At 56.1% G+C, this 13,329-nt stretch overlaps 1 protein-coding gene across 1 annotated transcript; it reads right to left on the reverse strand.

Moving 5' to 3' along the window:
- Nucleotides 1-2,213: 2,213 nt before the first annotated feature.
- POLR2E (RNA polymerase II subunit E) lies at nucleotides 2,214-9,806 on the reverse strand. The gene is made up of 7 exons (XM_032625510.1): nucleotides 9,667-9,806; nucleotides 7,763-7,937; nucleotides 4,202-4,317; nucleotides 3,688-3,768; nucleotides 3,186-3,244; nucleotides 3,002-3,080; nucleotides 2,214-2,875 (listed from the first exon to the last, which is right to left on the reverse strand). Exons 1-7 carry the CDS (start codon nucleotides 9,721-9,723, stop codon nucleotides 2,810-2,812), a joined length of 633 nt encoding a protein of 210 aa, XP_032481401.1. The 5' UTR covers nucleotides 9,724-9,806; the 3' UTR covers nucleotides 2,214-2,809.
- Between the last annotated feature and the right edge of the window lie 3,523 nt (nucleotides 9,807-13,329).

Raw genomic sequence — 13,329 nt, forward strand, 5'->3', positions numbered from 1 at the left:
CAGCAAGAGAGCGCCCCACTGTCAGGTGCCAAAGCATCTCTAAGGAGCCTGGCGGACCGTGCCACACAGCTTCACAGCTTGCGCCACCTTCAGACAAGGCTGGCCCAGGCTCACAACATGTCCTGGTGGCCGGAGTGGGGGACTGGGGGTGCTGCGTGAAAGCCAGCCCCTGCCTCCAGACCCGGGGGGCCCACTTCCTGAAGCACCGAGGCAGGCAGGTGTCAGGACCAATCTCAGGGACTCAGAACAGGCTGTGCGTGGCGGCGCAGGCAGGCAGAACCGGTGCCCCAGCAACAAGCAGGGGACCCCAAAGGGGAGCTGGTGCCACCGGGTGAAGGGCGTAAGGGGCACCCACACCTCGCCCCCGAGACGCCGCACCCGGGGACAGGTCTGTGCCCAGCCGGGAGAGCAAGCACCCTAACCAGGAGCAGGAAGCATTTTCAGGGCATCAGTGAGTTGATTCTACAGTTCATCTGCAAGAATCAATACTCAAGAGCAGCCAAGGCAAGTTTCTAAAACTGTAAGTTATACGCATTTACCATTTTTGCCACTTTAAACCTCAGTTCACAGGCACTAAGCAACTTCACACTGTCGTGCAACCATCTTCACCATCATCTCTAGAACTTTCTCATCTTCCCAAAGGGAGACCCTGTCCCCGTGAAACCCTGACTCCCCATCCCCTCCCCCTCCACCTGCTTCCTGTCTCTGTGGACCTGATTCCTCTAGGGACCCCTGCGAGTGGAATCGGACAGGATTCATCCGTCCGTGTCTGGCTCCTTTTGGCCAAGATCGTTTTGGAAAACGATATATGTCTATCTGGGGGAAAGGGGAGACCTGTTCTCCTATCAGATGTACTATAAAACTAAGATTTTAAAACCTAAACTCATCGATGGAAAAGAAGAGGATCTCAACACAGACCCACATGAATCTGTGCGTTCACTACGAGAGTGCCAACTCAAGGCAGTGAGGAGAGCACCTTTGGTTCTTCACCAAACAGCGTCAAGACCGCTGTCTGGGGGAGAGTGACAGCCCCAAGTCATATGATGCCCAGAAGTAAATCCCAGGATTCGAGTCTTATGTATAAAGGCTACAAGGGGCTAGCTAAGAAATACAAAAGGTGGGAAAACATTTTTGTAAAGCGTATATCCTAATAAGACACCTGAGCCTAGAATATATAAAGAACCCCTAAAACTCGGCAGAGACAACCCGGTTAAACAAGGGGCAAAGGACCTGCGCACAGACACGTCTCCGAGATGACCGCCGGGTGGCCGGTGAGCCGGGGAAAGGTGCTCACCACCCTCAGCATCAGACAAGTGAATCTGAGCCACAGCGACTCACCCCCGGCCGCGATTTGGTGAGGAGGTGGAGACGCGAACAGGAACCGGGGCAGCCGCGGCGGAGACAGCCTGTCTCTCCAAAGGAAACAAGAGCTTCTGCAGGACCCCGCAATTCTACTCCGAGGCACACCCACAGCCAGAGAAATAAACACAACCACACCACCTCGCATCTGGATGCCCACAGCAACATGACGCACAGTCGCCAACAAATGGAAACAGTCCATCAAACTGAAGAATGAACACGTGTCCCTCCACACACGGGAACATCACTCGGCCGTGAAAAGGGGTGAAGCCCTGACACTCCTACAACGTGGACAAACCGTGAGGACACGATGCTCAGTGAGAGAAGCCAGACACAGAAGGACCCACAGGGTGTGATTCCAGTGATGGGAAACGTCCAGAACAGGCAGCTCCACAGACACAGATTCGTGGCTGTCAGCGGCTGGGGGCAGGGGGGCGGTGACTGCTGACAGGGACAGGGTTTCTTTTTAGGAGGGTGGAATGTTCCACAATTGACTGTGGTGATGGGTGCCCGATTGTGCATATACTAAGAATCACGGAACCATACACTCTAAATGGGTGAACTGTATGGTATATAAATCCTACTTCACTGAAGCTATTAAACAAAAACACAGACAACTGCTCTTAGCCTGGGTAGGAGGCCTCTGAAATTAGTAGAGGGAAAAGGGGGTAGTTTGATCCCAAACTTCTATGCAAGAAAAGCACCAAGAAGCAAAGCTGAAGGCGGCACTGGAGCCCCTCCCTCACAGCTCCACCAGGGGCAAGTGGGCCAAGACCCCGCTGAGGGGACAGAAGCCCGAGCAAGGCTGCTCACAGCAAACCGGGTAGACATTCCACCTTGGTCTTTCAGACAAGTGAACTTACTTACTCAAGATATTTTTAATTCGTTAAGATACCCAGCATTCCGCAGCAATCGGTCTCACTCCCCGCTGCCTTCGGAGCACCCAGACAAGCAGCATCAGGGCCACTGTGTGGGGGACACGGCGACAGAAGCCCGGGAGGAGCTCGGGGCCACCCTGTGGTATCCTGTCCCCTCCCAAAGCACCATCAGGTGGGATCCAGGGTGGGGCTCAGCGTCCAGGAGCCCAGAAGAGGCCACGGGGACCCTCAGGCCAGGAAAGGCAGGCCCAAGGCGGGCCACCCTGCGGCCCAGGGGAGCAGAGGCAAGGTTCCCAGGAGGAGCGGACTCCCCCGGACAGCCGGCCACCACACTCCCAGCCTGGTGGGTCGTCACGGCCCATCTTTCCATCCCCCGGGGGACTTGCCGAGAGAGAGGGGGCAGCCAGCAGTGTGACCGGTCTGTCGCATGAGCTGGGCGCACAGGCTGGATGTGAGCTCCCTCCAGAGCACGTAACAGGCGGGGCTCACTCACAGGGCTGGGACGGCCGCCCACACCCGGCCGCCCACACCCGGCCCTCGGCGCCCTCTCGCCTCATCTGTCTGTCGGGCCGCTACTGCACCAGCCGGTAGGTGATGTACCTGCCTGCAGTCTCGCTGGGCCGGATGATCTTCACCACCTGCAGAGGCAGGAAAGCAGGTGAGCTGGCTCCCGGGACCCGGGGTCCCTCCTGCCCTGCTCAGAAGCCTGGGCTCTGAAGGGGGCTGGGGGTGGGCCCAGCTCCTCCCTGGGAGGGGCTTCTCACCTGCCCTCGCTTTATCCCAAAGTAACGTGCCACGGGGTCTCCCGCCTGGATCCTGGGCAGCTGGTTCTCTCGGAGTTTACTGAGAAGCAGGTCAGGGAAAAGGCCTTGCTGGACTGACTGGGGGCGTTGTGGGAAGAGCTGTAGGGGAGAGGAGCCGGGCCCAGCTGGGGGCCAGAAAGGATACTACCGGGCCAGCAACTCCGTCACCTCCTCCTTGGTCATGACAACGTGCTCTGGGACCAGCTGTGAGAAGAGAACCTGGGTCTCCACAGGGCTGCGACAGACCCCACAGGCCCTCCAGAGGAGGGGTGCAGCGTGGGGGCCCCAGGCATCTGCACAAGTCCTGACTCCACACTGTGACGGGGGTCCTGGAGCCTACACCCCTAGCCGTGCAGATGGGCCGCAGGGCACAATCCCGGAGCTCCGAGGCTCCTGGGGACATGCAGATTCCACCCATCCCAAGCTCCTGACTCTGCAGGCTGGGTGGGCCTGGGAACCTGCCCTCCTAGCAAGGCCCCAGCTGCTCCTGGCCCAAGGGCCACACACCGAGACCCCGGCCCACCTTCTTTCCACCATGAAGGGGCTCCCGGACTCGCCTCCCCAAGACCTGGATGTCCGCCAACCCCGAACAGGTGAGGGGCCTGGGGGGCAGGAGGCGGGTCTCCAGTCTCATCCTCCACCCCTACCTCATGCTCCGTGATGTTGATGAGCAGCTCCTGCTGCAGAAACTGCTCCAGGATGTACTTGGGGGCCATGTCGACCAGGGACTGGAAGAGACACCGACCCTCAGGCACAGCTGAGGCGGGCACCCGCCCCCTGCGCTGGCCCCGGGCCCACCCACCACGCCCTTCCTTGCAGGCAGCTGGCACCCGGGAAGCTGCGCGGGTCCTGCGTCACACATCAAGAAAACCCACCTCAGTGGGTAGGGTTTCCACTTGGGGAGAGGCCCACCCCGCCCCTCCCAGGCATTCAGCACATTACCGAGGCCTCGGTCTCATTGCAAGAAGGGTGAGGGCCCGTCTGTCAAAATGCTCCCACGGTTGCCGGGAGCTGGTGCAGCAAACCCTCCCTGGACCCCACAGCCTGTGTCCCCGTGTTCACACGGGGACAAAGGTGCTCGCCAGCTGCCCATCCCAACCACCAGCCTCCACTTAGGCCAGTCCAACCCACAGCCGGGGACCAGAGGCGTCGGGCACCCACCTGCTTGGCGGAGGGTGTCATGCCCTGCTGTACCACAATGAGGGCCCGCGTGATGTTCTCCTCCTGCATCCGCTGGCAGTACACCTTGATGGTCTTGATGCCCACCTTGGGCTCCTCTGCAGACCAAGTACACGCTGGTGGACACTGGCCGCCCCCCCCCCCCCCAGCCCTCTGCCCGGCACCCGTCTAGCCCACCCCTGCCAAGGCGCTGCCGTGCTGCTCCCCCACTGGGGCCTCGGCCTCCCGTTTGCAGAGTGAGAACCCGGCTGCCAGTCCCAGAACGGGGTGCTGGCTGCCTGCATGTCACGTGGGAGCTGAAAGGTGCCCTGGGCCCCGGACCTAAGGGACCTCTTTCTGGAAGTGGGGTCTGGGAGTCTGGGTCTGCGCGGTGCCTCAGCGGTTCTGAGGTTCGGGAAGTCCCAGACTAAGCAGTTTGTTTAGTCCAGGGGCCCACGAGACAAGGGCTGGGGTGTTCAGAGTTGAGTGGAGGCAAGATGACCCGGGGAGCACGGTCCCAGCACAGAGACAGCCCACCCAGCTCCTCGCTGCCGGCACCGGGGGTCCTCACGGTCTCGGCAGCACGCAGGGCCTGGGGCCTGACACGAGAGAACGGCTGGACCCTAGTAGCCCAGCAGGTTGGCGGCTGGGGCAGCCCCGGAGTCCGCGTGCAGCACGTCCGCTGCCTCTCGCCATTCTCCTCACACCCCACTCCACCGACCGGCAGTGCCCTGTCCCCGAAGTCCCTCTGTTGGAGTCCTGACCCCCAGCAACCTCAGAATGAGACTATGTTTGGAAATCGGGTCTTTAAAAAAGTAATTACGGTAACACAAGGTTGTGAGGCTGTGGTCCTTAAGAGATCAGGACACAGACACACAGGAAGGGACGAGCATGTGAGGACACAGGGAGAAGACGGAGGTCTACACACCAGTGAGAGGCCCCCAGCACTGGGAGAGAAGCACTGTCTGTTTATGCCCCTGGTCTGTGGGGTTTTGTTATAGCAGCCGTGCAAACTAACACAGGCAGGGACCTCAACCCTGTGCCACGGCCCATCTGAGACAGCAGGACACCCCCACTGTCAGTAAAGACCAGGAAGTGAGGTGGTCCCACCCCCGAGATGGCACCACGGGAGGCACGTGCTTAGGCACCAAAGTCTACAATAAATACGTTTCACACACAAGGGACACTCTTCTTAAAAGTGCCACCTAGATTCATCCCAGGGTCACAAGGATGCTTCAATATATGCAAATCAACGTGTGATACACCACATCAATGAAAGGAAAGACAAAAACCACACGACTGTCTCAACAGATGTAGAAAAAGCATTTGATAAAATTCAGCATCCATTCATGATAAAAATTCTTATGAAAGTGGGTATAGAGGGAATATATCTCAACATAAAAAAAGCAATTCATGGATCCACAGCTAAAACCCAGCACAAATTACCCATGACATTTTTCACAGAACTAGAACAAATACTCTTAAAATTTACATGGAACCATAGAAGACCCAGAATTGCCAAAGCAATCCTCAGGAAAAAGAAAAAAGCAGGAGGCATAACTCACCCAAACTTACAATAATACTACAAAGCTACAGTTTTCAAAACAGCATGGTATTGACACATAAATAGACATGGATCAATGGAACAGAATAGAGAACCCAGAAATAAACCCACACAGCTACGGTCAATTAATCTTCGACAAAGGAAGCAAGAATGTACACTGGGGAAAAGACAGTCTCTTCAGCGAGTGGTGTTGGGAAAGCTGGACAGCCACATGTAAATCCATGAAGTTAGACACTCCCTCACATCATATACAAAAATAAACTCAAAATGGCTCAAAGATTTAAATGCAAAACTTGAGGGGACTTCCCTGGTGGTCCAGTGGTTAAGAATCTACCTTCCAATGCAGAGGACGTGGGTTTGATCCCCAGTCAGGGGACCAAGATCCCACATGCCGTGGGGCAACTAAGCCCGTGCGCCACAATAGAGGCCTCACGCACCTTAGCTAGAGAGCCTGCGTGCCGCAAACCACAGAGCCCACGCACTCTATAGCCTACACGCCACAACTACAGAGCCCACGCGCCCTGGACCCTGCATGTCACAACTACAGAAGAGAAAACCCGCATGCCACAACTAGAGAGAAGCCCACGCGCCACACTGAAGAGCCTGTGCACTGCAACGGAAGATCCCGCATGCCTCAATGAAGATCCCACATGCTGCAACTAAGACCCAACGCAGCCATAAATAAATAAATAAACAAACAAATCTTAAAAACAAACAAACAAACAAAAACAACTAAAACAGTGTTGCCATATGACCCAACAAGCCCACTCCTGGGCATATATCCAGACAAAACTATAATTCAAAAAGATACATGCACCCCAGTGTTCATAGCAGCACCATTCACCATTGCCGAGACATGCAAACAACCTAAATGTCCAGATGAATGGATAAAGAAGATGTGGTACATATATACCATGGAATACTACTCAGCCATCAAAAAGAATGAAATACTGCCATTTGCAGCAACATGGATGGACCTAGAGATTACCAAACTATGCCAAGTAAGTCAGAAAAAGAAAGACAAATATCATATATCACTTATATGTGGAATCTAAAAAGATGATACAAATGAGCTTATTTACAAAACAGAAAGAGACTCCCAGACATAGAGAACAGATGTGTGGATGCCAAGGGGGAGGGGGCTGGGGGAGGGATGGATTGGGAGTTTGGGGTTAGCAAATACAAACTATTATTTGTAAGATGGATAAACAAGGTCCTACTATACAGCATAGGGAACTATATTTAGTATCCTGGGATTAAACCATAGTAAAAAAGAATATGAAAAAGAACACATATATATGTATGTATATATATTTATAACTCAGTCACTTTGCTGTACGGCAGAAATTAACACAACATTGTAAATCAACTGTACCTCAATAAAATAAATTTTTTAAAAAAGTGCCACCTGGGTCTGTTGAACAAGCATTTTCTGCCCACCCCTTTGATTCACGGCGCTGGGGTAGGCCCCCAAGGTGCTCATGACCCAACAAGGCCCTAACCTTTGGGGCTTTAGAGCCAGGCTGCCTCAGTGTAGGACGTGCAAAGACAGAGGAACACAGGGGTCCTGGGACAGCCTTGGTGCTGGAGGGACTGTCTTCACTCAACCCAGGGCTCAGAGGGGGTTCCCAAAGAGGAGGCACTTGAGCTCAGTCACCAGGGACTATGGATGGACACTGACCAGGCAGGCGAGGGGGGAACCGGCAGGGACGAGACAGGGCAGGAGTCCTGCAGCAGCGCAGGAAGGGCAAGCACTGGGAGCAGAGGCTGGGCTGACGGGTGAGGGCAGGGAGGACCCAGGGGCCCAGCTGGGAGGCCTGTGATAACCTTGGTCAGAGAAAAGGGTTGAGGAAGAGAGAATGGGGAAGGTGACCGAGAAGAGGAAGCTGGAAAAGGAGTCCCCACAGCAAGGAGGGCGAGGGAGCAGAAGGATGAGAGCAGGCAGACTCTGGGTCACAAGGCAGGTGGCTGCTAAGAGCTGGCCCTGAGCTGCCCCTCACCTGGGAAGAAGACGAACATCTGGTCAGTGGGGTCATCGTTGTGGGCCACCAGCACCGTGAGGTCTGTGCGCCGAGGCCTCCCTTCACTGGGCTTGTCCCCAAACTGGGCCTTGAACTCCTCCAGCGTCTGGTCCAGCTCGTCCTGGGTCACCAGGTAGCCACGATCGTGGCACAGCTGCAAAGAGAAAGGACCAGGTGACCCTAGGGCGGAGGGGGGACGGCAGCAAGAGCTCGGGGTAGGCGAGGTCACTGCGGAGGAGACCGGGACAGAGCTGGGACGTGAGGAGAGCTGTTGAATGCAGAGCCAGGCCCCAGGGTCTGAGGCAGACAGGGACGGCTGGCTGGGCAGACGCCGGTTGGAAAAGCAGGCAAAGACCTGAGGGTCAGCAGTTCTAGGTCCTGCCTCAGAAACTGGGGCTCTGAGTGCATGCACTAGATGAGGACCCAGACAAAGAAAGGAAGGTTGGAATCGCTACCCAGCCCAGCCCTGCCCGCACCCACTTTCCTCGGCCAAGTCTCCCTCCAGAGCCCTGGGTCTCCTCTCCCAGGGACCCCTGACACTGTCAGCCAGAAGCACAGGTGCTCCGGCCCTGTCTTTGGGCAGCTTTCCAAAGTGGCAGAGAGGCTGGGGGCCACCAGCCCAGCAGGATTCCCGGTAGGGTGGGTGCTCTTGATCAACGCCGCAAGCCTCCGTGGCATCACACTGGTCCCCTCCCACGGGGTGGATTAAAGAACGAGGCACACAGAGAACGCTGGTATGACCCGGCCCCGGCCCGAGTAATTCAAAGTTGGTGGCTGGGACATCTAAGTAGCCACCAGACAGCGGTCAGACAAGCCCACCAGGGTTCCTTCCACCCCCACGACCCCGGGATTCTGCGATATGCACTTGAGGTGGTGCCGATAAGGCAGTCTGGGACCTGGGACCTTTTGCTGTAGCCCTTGCACCTGGGCAAATGTCTCCTCCAGCAACAAAACACCCAGAAACTATATCTAAGGGACTAGAAATAACTATGCACATGCGCAGTTGGGGCAAACAAGGACCAAGATACAAAAAGGCCAAGAAGAGAAAAAACAACAACAAGAAAAACCATAAGGGCTTCCCTGGTGGCGCAGTGGTTGAGAGTCCGCCTGCCGATGCAGGAGACACGGGTTCGTGCCCCGGTCCGGGAAGATCCTACATGCCGCGGAGCTGCTGGGCCCGTGAGCCATGGCCGCTGAGCCTGCGCGACCGGAGAGAGAGGCCACAGCAGTGAGAGGCCCACGTACCGCAAAAAAAAAAAAAGGCCAAGAACCTAACCGCCACTTCTGAGGAGCCGGGAGCAAAAGCAGGGTACTGGGCATGATCCCTGCACACAGCACCACCAAGGGGGTGGGCAGACCCCTCCAAGCCACCCCTCCGGCCTGACCCCTGGACCCGTCCCCACCCTTACCCCATTTAAGACACCAGCTCGCCCTCCTTGGAGCAACGGCACCTGTTGCTTGTTATCGCTCCTTCACGCTGCAGCACAAACTCCAATAAAGCCTGGCTTAAATTTCTCGTCTGGCCTGCTATCAATTTCTACTGATTAAGGAATTCAAGAACCCCGGAAGGTAACATCAGAACCTTCCATGGACACAAACACGCGCCGGCCTAGCGTCTGCCGTCCTCCCTCTCTCCAGCTCGAGCGAGACCCTGACCCCCTCCCGGGGGGCTCTTGGACTCTCGACTCCGTCCCCCGCAAACCCCCGCCCCGGGGACCCAGCCTGAGCCCGACCCCTCCGCTCCAGCCGCGCGGCCGGGGGTGGGGAAGCTCATTTCTACCTCCGGGCCTCGCACCCGCCGTCCGCGCTCCGGCTGCTGCGTGCTCGGCTTGCCTGGGGGAGCGAGGCTCGTTCTCACCGCGTTCGCCAAGCGCGCTGCTCACCTGCATGATGGTCTTGCGGATTTTCCACAGCCGGTACGTCTCCTCTTCGTCGTCCATGGCTGCCGCCGCTTGCACTCACTGCGCCTGCGCCGAGCCCCGGTCAGGCCCCCTCACGTCGCCCTCCCCTTGCAGGGCTGTCGCCAGCGAATGCCTGAATGAAGCGACCTTCGGGAGCGGCAGCGCCAAAGGCAGCCCGAGCCTTACTAAAGCGACGGTTGGCTGCGCGAGAAGCGTGCGACCAGCACCGCCACCCGCGCCTCGGAAGTTCTCGCGAGGCTTTGACCGCAAGGCCCCTCGGGAGTTGTAGTTTCCGCTCAATGCTGGCCTGGGAGGGCCGTTTAGAATCCAGAGAACAGAGTCGAAGTGTGGGCGGGGAAACTGAGGCCTTGACTAGGTCAGGGGTCTGCTCAGCTCCCGGGGACCGTCGGGCGGCCTAAGTGGCGCTCCATGAGTGTTTGTGCGTCCAATTGTAGGGGGTTTTCTCAGTTGGCTCAGGGCTACGTACAACTTAATGCCCCCGAGCCTCAGTTTCCCCTCTGTACAATGGAAATAAAGTGTCCCCATTTTAGAGGGTTAGCTGGGGATCTAAGGAGATGGTCGTACTTGGGAGGAGCTTGGAATAGTTCCTGGTGCTTATGAAATGCTTCCACCTCTGTCTTCCCCCTCTCCTGTCCCGTGAGCCCCAGCCCAGCCCCTGCCTGGATACCCCAAAGCCCCCAAGACTGCATGTTTTTACAGTCCGCATCTGCCCCTGCCCCCGAGTTCGTACAGGAGGTTTGCCCACCCCTGACGAGCCCAGTGCCTCTGCATTGGTAACTTCTCATTCAGTAATGCATTCATTCAATGATTCAATGTTTAATGAGCAACCACAGGGACAGTGAAAAAAACAGGCCAAGCACCCTTACATGCCAGGCAGAGACAGGACAGAAACAGTGAACATAATAAGTAAATAATAAAGTATGTTAGAAGGTGACAATGCTGTGGAAGAAGAAATATACCAGGCTGAGGGAGACGGGAGGTTTGCAGTCCCAAATGTGGTCAGGGAAGGGAATTCTCTGGCAGTCCAGTAGTTAGGACTCCGTGCTTTCAGTGCCGAGGGCCCAGGTTTAATCCCTGGTGGGGGAAACGAAGATCCCACAAGCCGCTCGGCCAGAAAAAAACAAGAAAAAAAAATGTGGTCAAGGAAGTTGCCAGCAAAAACCCAAAGGGTGAGAGGGTAGGAGCCGTGGGGATGTCTGGAGGAAAGTGTATCAGGCAGGGGTGCAGTGTGTGCAAAGGCCCTGAGGCTGGACCGTGCCTGGTTGTGTTGGCAGCAAGGAGGCCAGTGGTGGGGGAGGGGTGGGAGAAGAGGTCAGAGGTCAGGTGGGGCAGATCCTGGGAGGCCTTGCTGGTTGGGTTGAAAAGTTCAGGTTTGCAGCCATTTTCAGCATCTCCGCGGGGCAGAAGCAGGGAGACCAGGGAGGGGGCTGAGGAAGACCGTTCTGGCCAGAGATAGGTATGGCTCCAAGGGAAGGGTGAGCAGCAGGCAGGTCCAGGGTGTCCGGAGGGCAGTGCCCACAGGATCTGCAGGTGGACAGGATGTGGAGATGAGAGACGCAGAGGCGGGCAGAGGAGGGAGAGCGACTGGGGTGGGAAGGTGTGGGGCGGCTTGGGAGGGGGTCTTGGACGTGGTCAGCTTGGGGTTCCCAGGGGACCCTAAGGGGAGACATCCAGGGGGCAGTGGGATACAAGTCTGGAACTCGGGATGAGCTTGGAGTGGAGACAGACGTGGGTGTTGTGGGTGTACAGTGGAGACAGGAGCTGGGAGCCTGGATGAGATCACTGAGCAGATCAGAGGCTAGGTGCGAGGCTTGCCTACTTTGTTCAGAGGCCAGGAGGAGGGGAGGAAAGAGCAGAAGGTAGAGTGGTGTGGCCACCTGGGCTCCAGTCCTGACTGTGTGACCCGGGCACATTACTTAACCTCTCTGTGCCTCGATGTCCCCCCCAACTTGTAGAACAGGGACAAGAACAGCACCCACGCATAGGTACGTGGCTGATGATTGCAGCGCTGGCAATACTTAAGTGCTTCTTAAATAGACTAGAGGGACTTCCCTGGCAGTGCAGCGGTTAAGAATCCGCCTGCCAACACAGGGACACAGGTTCGAGCAACTAAGCCCGTGCACCCCACCTGCTGAGCCTGAGCTCTAGAGCCCGTGAGCCACAAATACTGAAGCCTGTGCGTCTAGAGCCCATGCTCCGCAGCAAGGGAAGCCACCATGATGAGAAGCCCGCGCACTGCAACAAGAGTAGCCCCCGCTCGCTGCAACTAGAGAAAGCCCAGGCACAGCAACAAGACCCAACGCAACCAAATATAAATAAGTAAATAAACATTAAAAAAAAATAGAGGGTGGGTGGAAGCCAGGTGTCCAGGAGCCCAGTGAAGCAGCTGTTGGAAGGAGGAGGGACAGAGCAGCCGTCAAAGCAGATCTGAGGATTGAGCAGGGGATTGGCCAAGGGGACACTGTTTGTGACCGCAGAGGGCAGATCCAAGGATGGGGCCCGGCTGGGGAAGGCATTTATGAGAGGAAAGATATTGGAGATGTGGATGTAGCAAGGGGAACAGGGAGAGGGTCCAGAGTGGGTTTAAGACAGGACAAAGGGTGTCTGCCTAGGTGATGGGCAAGTCTGAGTGGGGGAGGGGGCAGAACTGCTGGAGGATCCAGAGGGTGGCCTAGATGGTAAGGGCGGAGGGCCCAGGTGCAAGTGACAGGGGACATTAGGTAGCCTTGCTGTTCTTGGGGGCAGGGAAGAGAGAGGAGAAAGAGCTCACAGTAGCAGGTGGGCCCAACCCCAAGGCCCATGACTCAGAATCCTGCCTGTGACCGTGTGGCCTCAGCAACAGCACATGGAGTGGCAACTTTATCCTTGGAACCTCGCCACCATGCAGCCCAACTGGAAGAGCCCAAGGTTCAGAAATCAGGCCACTGGGCTTCCCCGGTGGTGCAGTGGTTAAGAATCCCGCCAGTGCAGGGGACACAGGCTCGAGCCCTGGTCTGGGAAGATCCCACATGCCATGGAGCAACTAAGCCCGTGCGCCACAACTACTGAGCCTGCATGCCACAACTACTGAAGCCCGTGCCTAGAGCCCGTGCTCCGCAACAAGAGAAGCCACTGTACTGAGAAGCCCACACACCGCAACAAAGAGTAGCCCCTGCTCGCCACAACTAGAGAAAACCCGCGCACACCAACCAGGACCCAATGCAGCCATAAATAAATAAATAAAACAAATAACATTTTAAAAGAAGTTATATATGTATAACTGAATCACTTTGCTGTACAGCAGAAATTGACACAACTTTGTAAATCAACTATACTTCAATAAAATAAATGTTTAAACAAAAAAGAAATCAGAAAAAAGAAAGAAATCAGGCCACTACCCTCACACTCCTGAGTGGGGATGTGAGATGGACCAGTGGCTGTGGGAAAGTCTGGCAGATCCTCAGATAGTTACACAGAGTTACCATGTGACCCGGCAGTTCCACTCTGAGGTGCATACCCAGCAGAAATGAACACATATGCCCACACAAAAGCTTGTACAGCGTTACAAAGCCAAAAGGTGGAACAACCCATCAATGGACAAATGGATAAACGCAATATGGTCCATTCATATAATAGGATATTACT

This window comes from Phocoena sinus, chromosome 3 (assembly GCF_008692025.1).
Source record: "Phocoena sinus isolate mPhoSin1 chromosome 3, mPhoSin1.pri, whole genome shotgun sequence".
In the NCBI taxonomy this organism is placed as follows: Eukaryota; Metazoa; Chordata; class Mammalia; order Artiodactyla; family Phocoenidae; genus Phocoena; species Phocoena sinus.

Bases quoted from the DNA above. Each gene is read 5' to 3' on its own strand.
- POLR2E (XM_032625510.1), bottom strand. From the start codon at position 9,723: ATGGACGACGAAGAGGAGACGTACCGGCTGTGGAAAATCCGCAAGACC. The intron at 3,769-4,201 runs GTGGGTGCCCGA...TGTCTCTTCCAG, and splicing joins TGACACCCTCCGCCAAGCAG to TCCCTGGTCGACATGGCCCC. The intron at 3,081-3,185 runs GTATCCTTTCTG...CCTGCTTCTCAG, and splicing joins ACGGAGTTGCTGGCCCGGTA to TAAACTCCGAGAGAACCAGC.